The 6,081-nt window shown below is 36.5% G+C and overlaps 1 protein-coding gene across 1 annotated transcript in view; it reads left to right on the forward strand.

Moving 5' to 3' along the window:
• LOC108300306 (gamma-secretase activating protein) overlaps positions 1 to 6,081 on the forward strand; it is a 106,285-nt gene that overhangs the window by 12,217 nt on the left and 87,987 nt on the right. The window contains exons 2-3 of the mRNA XM_017523065.2: positions 1,085 to 1,161; positions 2,547 to 2,603. Coding sequence (XP_017378554.1) covers positions 1,085 to 1,161; positions 2,547 to 2,603 — 134 coding nt within the window. The remainder of the gene's footprint in view (positions 1 to 1,084; positions 1,162 to 2,546; positions 2,604 to 6,081) is intronic.

Genomic DNA, 6,081 nt, shown 5'->3' on the forward strand with positions numbered 1-6,081 from the left:
AAATAAAAGATATTGTTTAATGATAAAGGGTTGCTAGTCCAGCTCCTAGTTTAAAACCTTATGTGTAATTTTTTAGACCCAACCATGTGCAGCTACAAAGGCTTTATCTGATAGGCCTAACTGGAGAAAGCTGCCTTCCCTCAATCCAACTTGGTGTATGGCCAGTGCACTGTAGTCCTGGAAATGAGTAGTGGTTGTGACTCAGGTCTGGCTGGCCAGCCACACCCTTGCATTCCTAGCCCAGGTTCTTCATTTGGAGGCCTTCAGCAGAGACCTTTCTCAGGTGCCTCTAAACCACTAAAACCACCTCAGCAGGGGTAAGAGGGGGGCTTTGAAGACTGCTTTTTCTCCAGCAAATTACTTTCCCACTCCTAGCTCTTCTCCTTCTGCTTACCCTTGGCTACTGGATCCATGATACTGCAGGAACCTTTTTGGGAAGCTCCCTTGATAGTGAAGAGAGCACCATATTTTGCTGATTGACCTGACCTTTGGCCAACAGCACCATTTCATGAGGAGAAAATAGAACAGGGACATTAGCACTTTCTCTTGTTTAGCCTCTTGCTTTATAGCATCACAGTAAGTGATTAAAAGCTTGACTGTTAAAAAGTTAATATTAACCTTTAAATCTTACCATTTTAATTGACTACTCAGACATCTGGCAGCTCAGCTTAGAGCCTAACAGTGGTTAATCCTCCTGGAGGCTATAGCAATTCCAAATTCATATGCCCTTAGTGATGTAGCCTCAAAATGCATAAAGCAAAAACTGATACTTGAAATTTATTGTATAACATTCACACAGAAAAGAGTACATCTCCGTGCGTTGTTACAGAGTTTATTGGTATACCTAAGACATTTAACTTTACCAACACCTAAGAAGGCTCACTTGAGATACTTCTCAATCACTATGGCTTTCCCCTTCCTTAAAGGTCACTACTGTTTGTGCTTCTAATGAAAGACATTAGTTTTGCCTGTTTTTAAATTTTATATAATAGAATTATTAGTATATATTTGGCTTCTTCACTAATATATTGGTTAAATATGTTTCTAACCATCTTCTGCTATTAACCTACTGTTACCATTTCAGATGTTTTAGAAAACGATTATGAGAGCTTACGTGTATTAAACATTGAAAGAAATGGAAATGTCATATATACCTATAAGGTATGTCTGTATTTTTTATTGTGATAAAATGTAAATTTACTGTTTTTAATCATTTATTTTCTCTTTTTATGGAATTCTATACTGTATCTTATTGAGGGGTAATGAATAAACTTATTGGCATTTAATCTTAACATATGACTTTGTGTGAGATTGAATAAAGTGGTTGAAATTTGGTAGTATTAGGCTGGGCATGATAGCTCACAACTGTAATCCTAACAATTTGGAAGACTGAAGCGGGCAGATCATTTGAGTTCACGAGTTAAAGACTGGCCTTTCCAAAACCCCATTTCTACCAAAAAATACAAAAATGAGCTGGGAATGGTGATCCCGCTACTTGGGAAGCTGAGACACAAGAATCACTTGAACCCAGGAGGTGGCGGTTGTAGCGATCCAAGATTGTACCACTGCACTGCATCCAGCCTGGGTGACAGAGTGAGATCCTGTTAAAAAAAGAAAAAAAAAGAAAGAGATTTAGTATTATTAAATGTTGCTTCATTTTTAAATAAAACTAAATGAGCACATCTGACATAATACTCAAAGTTTTTGAATCAATGAACAATTTCATTTTCTAGACAAAATATACCAAGTACAAGATGTTTAAACCTAATTAGTATGTTAAAATTTTATCCTTGGAGAAAATTTTAAATATGATTACTCTCTTCAGATGTAGATATGTTAGGACTTCTGAAGCATTATTATTATTTTGTTTTTAGAAACAGGGTCTTGCTCTGTCACCCAGGCTGGGGCGTAGTGGCACAGTCATAGCTCACTGCAGTCTCAACCTCCTGGGCTCAAGCGGGTTCCTTGAGCTCCTGCCTCAACCTCCCCAGTTGCTAGGACTACAGGCACATGTAGCATTGTTATTTAGCAGTGTGTTTTCAATGTCAATGTTCTAATAAAAATTTAACTTTAGTAAGTACACATGAATAATTCAAACAGCCAGTTTGCTTTGCACAGTTATATCGCTGTACTTCTTTATAGTAAAAATAATTACTGTAAGTTGTGTCTTAGAATGTTACCTTTAAGGAATTGTGTAAGTCACTGTGTTTTATTTATAAGAGCATTATGAACTTGTCCTAGGCATCACTATTATCTATCATGTGTATATTTTCAGAGACATAAATGGAAGTATATAAAGATTTACTCCTTCACCATGCTCAGTCCTACTAAACAGTTCCCCAAACTCACTGAGCTCTATGGTGTTTTTATCTGTTTCATTCTTTGAGCCCAAAGAATCGGATTCAATCCCCCTCTGACAGGTACAGAAAACATCTTTTAGACTGCTTACTGCTAAGATTGAGTTATTGCAGGTTAGTTTGGAAACCAGTAACATTCTAACTTCCTAAACAATGACATTTAATAAACATCTGGTTAATTTTTTTTAGGATGATAAGGGAAATGTCGTCTTTGGATTATACGATTGCCAAACCAGACAAAATGAGGTAAAAATCACCATAAATCATAGATTACTCATTGGTTACTTTACTGCCTTTAGAGTTTTCTTATTTGTCGCCTCCTTTTTCTAGATATAAATTATAACTTTATTTTCTTCTTTTTCTACACAATTTATTTGAAAAAAAGAATTGCAATTTGAGGCGTATACACAGACCAGCGTAGTCTTTGGTATGTCCAAAGAACAAAGAAAGGTTGGGGATTTTATCAGAAAGAGAAATGTTACATATGGCTTTGAAAGAACACTCATTGGCAATAGGAAAGTTTCCAGGGGCTGGCAAGATCTAATTGGTGTGTGATAGCAGTAGGTTAAACTAGTTTTAGAGCCATGGCATTTTGTTACAGCAGCTACTAGGTAAAGCTATTCTTTAAGTTTATGGCATTTGGTTATTTTGGCAGCTGGTTTGCAGGATAATACCTGGACAGGCATTTGTGCCCCATGTGCTTCTCTTTTCTGCTCCTGATCTCTTGATTTAACTGAATTGAGTATGACAATAACTCCAATTCATGTAATCAATTTTCACAGTATATGCAACAGTTTATTTATTTGTTGATGGGCACATATTTGTAATAATTGTCTATGATGAGCACTTGTATACATAGCGATTCGTTTTTTAATTCTTTTGTGAGCCTATTTAGGAGTGGGAATACCAACTTTATTTTCTAAAAGTTTATATTTCTTTGCTTTCCTTTTCTTCTCCCTTAACTATCTCTTGGTCCTATTGTCTTAAACAAAAAATACACGGACTATTGGACCAAAAAGTGAAGTGAAGTCTCTTAGACCTTTTAGATTTAAGTAAAGTAGGCTTAAACAAATTATCCGGTATCCTGTAAGAAAGAAGGAGGTCCATTGCCCTCCTCGAGATTTGTGTACTCCCAGGTCATCGTATAAATGACCTCTGGCTCTTTTTGCTTCTGCTTAACCTTCATGTATCTTTTTTCTCATTATTTCTTAATGATCTAGACATGGAACTCGGCTCTCTTTCCTTGTTACTCACATAAGGTATTGGTTGATGTGACAGGTTTTGTCTAATTCTGAGAGCAAATGGGAGGGAGTCATTTTGTGCTTATGTAAAAATAATTTAGAATTGAATATTAGACGTCATTGAAATTAAATGTCCTTTATCCATTACAAATTTCTCACAGGTCACCTTAGTCTTCAGGGTTCCAGTATGCTTTTCCCTTCGTGTACCCCTTTCACCTTTTTTCTTTCATTCACTTACTCATTCATTGATTGAACAAAGAAGCATTGAGTGTTTTCCCTGTCAGGTGCTAGGGACACAGTGATGATCAACATAAACTCAAAATATGCTGTCTAGGGAAAGAGAATAAAATTTCCAGTTTTCAGTGCAATCCTTAGCTTACTTTCTGTGTGGCATGTATTCTAAAAAGATGGGTTGAGAGGAGACATCAGTCTGTCTTCTGTGAATCCATTTGTGGTGACTGCTGCTATCTTTTGTGGTTACATTCCTCTTTCCCAAGACTGTGAGCACTTGGCAGTAAGGAGTATTTTGCATCCAAATGTGTTCTATCTCCATACCCTTTAGCTTACCAAGCCTGTGAGTGATAGGAGTGCAGTGAAGTTTTTCAATGGATTGATAGTGATAGATTTCCTCCAGAGTGGCTGTTTTTCAAAAATTTTCCAGTGACAAAGATGCTTTGAATTCCAAAATGTGAAAATTAGTCCAGAAAAAAAATTGGCAAAAAGGATGAATTAATCAGAAATTTAAACTAGCTTTGTAAACAGGCAAATTTTGCTTCTGAACCATAGTCACTAAACAACCCCCCATCCCATCTCTTTTCCACATAAGCACAACCCTTACAGCCCATAAGTTTTTTTTTGTTGTTGTTGTTGTTGTTTTAACTGATCTCTTGATGTTTTACTGAAGGAATGGATTTGTATGCCAAATCTAGATAGGCTTTAAAAATTCTTTTCAAGTACTGTATTCTTCCTTGGAAGGGTGCCACCAGAGAAAGATGGTGCCATGAAGAGAAAAAAATCTTTTTCTTGGTAACTGAGCTTCAGGATGGAATAATGGTGTCTGAGTCTTAATGCTTACCCATCCTTCTCTCAAAGATTTTATTTATTTTATTTTATTTTTTTTGAGACAGAGTCTCACTCTGTCATCAGGCACCAGGCTGGAGTGCAGTGCCATGATCTTGGTTCACTGCAACCTCTGCCTCCTGGGTTCAAGCAATTCTCCTGCCTCAGCCTCCCAAGTAGCTGGGACTACAGGTGCGCACCACCATGCCCAGCCAATTTTTGTATGTTTTAGTAGAGACCGGGTTTCACCACATTGGTCAGGATGGTCTCAATCTCTTGACCTCGTGATCTGCCCGCCTTGGCCTCCCAAAGTGCTGGGATTACAGGCGTGAGCCACCATGCCTAGCCAAGTTTTTATTTTTTTAATTTGAAAAACGAGAACAGCAATGTCCTGTGTACTCTTCACTCAGTTTCTCTCAATTGTTACGTCTTGTGTAACTATAGGATAATATATTAAAACCAATAAATTAATGTCGGTAGAATGCGTGCATATAGTTCTATGCTATTTCACTTGTGTAGATTCCTGTAATTACCACTGCAATAAAGAAAAAGAATTATTCCATCACCACAAGATCTATTGTGTTGAAATTTTACTAGTTCAAACGAAGTGTAGAACTCTTACCTCCTTTTAAGTCTCTTTACCTTTCTGTGTTTTTGATTGTCTTTGATATTTCCTATACATTCTCAGGCAGTGTTATATTTTTGGCCCCGATTGTTGAACATAATTGAGAAAACACAAAAGGAGAAGGAAAGTCTATTGTGTTTACCTGTATATTTGCTCTTTCTATGGTTCTTTCTGGCTTTCTGATCTTCTAAGATTCCTCTTTTATCATTTCCTTTCTCTTTCAAGAACTTTTTTTAGCCATTTTTTTAGGGTAGGTATGCTGATGACAAATTCTCATAGTTTCTTCATCTCAGAATGCCTTTTTTTCCTTTCATTCCTGAAAGATAATTTTGCCAAGTATAGAATTCAGGACTCATAGTTCTTTTTGTTCCTCTCTTGAAAAACGTGCCATTTCTTCTGGGCTCTCTCTGGTTTCTTGTGAGAAATCTGCTGTCTTCTGAATTGTTCATTCCCCGTATAGGTAAGATGTCACTTTTTTTCTTTGCTGTTTTTTGAAAAAAAAAAAACAAAAAACAAAAAACAACTTTTCTTTCTCCTTAGTTTTCTGAAGTTTGATTATACTGTGTCTTGGTGTGGATTTGTTTGGATTTTCCCTGTTTGGGGTTTACTCAGCTTACTGAATGTGTAGTCTCTTGCCAAATTTGGAACATTTTTAGTCACTAGCTAGTATTTCTTCCAATACTTAAAATTTCTCTCTGTTTCTCTTCTCTTTTTATGGACTCTGCTTACACAAATGGTAGATCTTTTGTTATAGTCTCACAAATCTCTGAGGTTCTGTTTCCTTTTTTTTTTTTTTTTT

This window comes from Cebus imitator, unplaced genomic scaffold, assembly GCF_001604975.1.
Source record: "Cebus imitator isolate Cc_AM_T3 unplaced genomic scaffold, Cebus_imitator-1.0 Scaffold26, whole genome shotgun sequence".
In the NCBI taxonomy this organism is placed as follows: Eukaryota; Metazoa; Chordata; class Mammalia; order Primates; family Cebidae; genus Cebus; species Cebus imitator.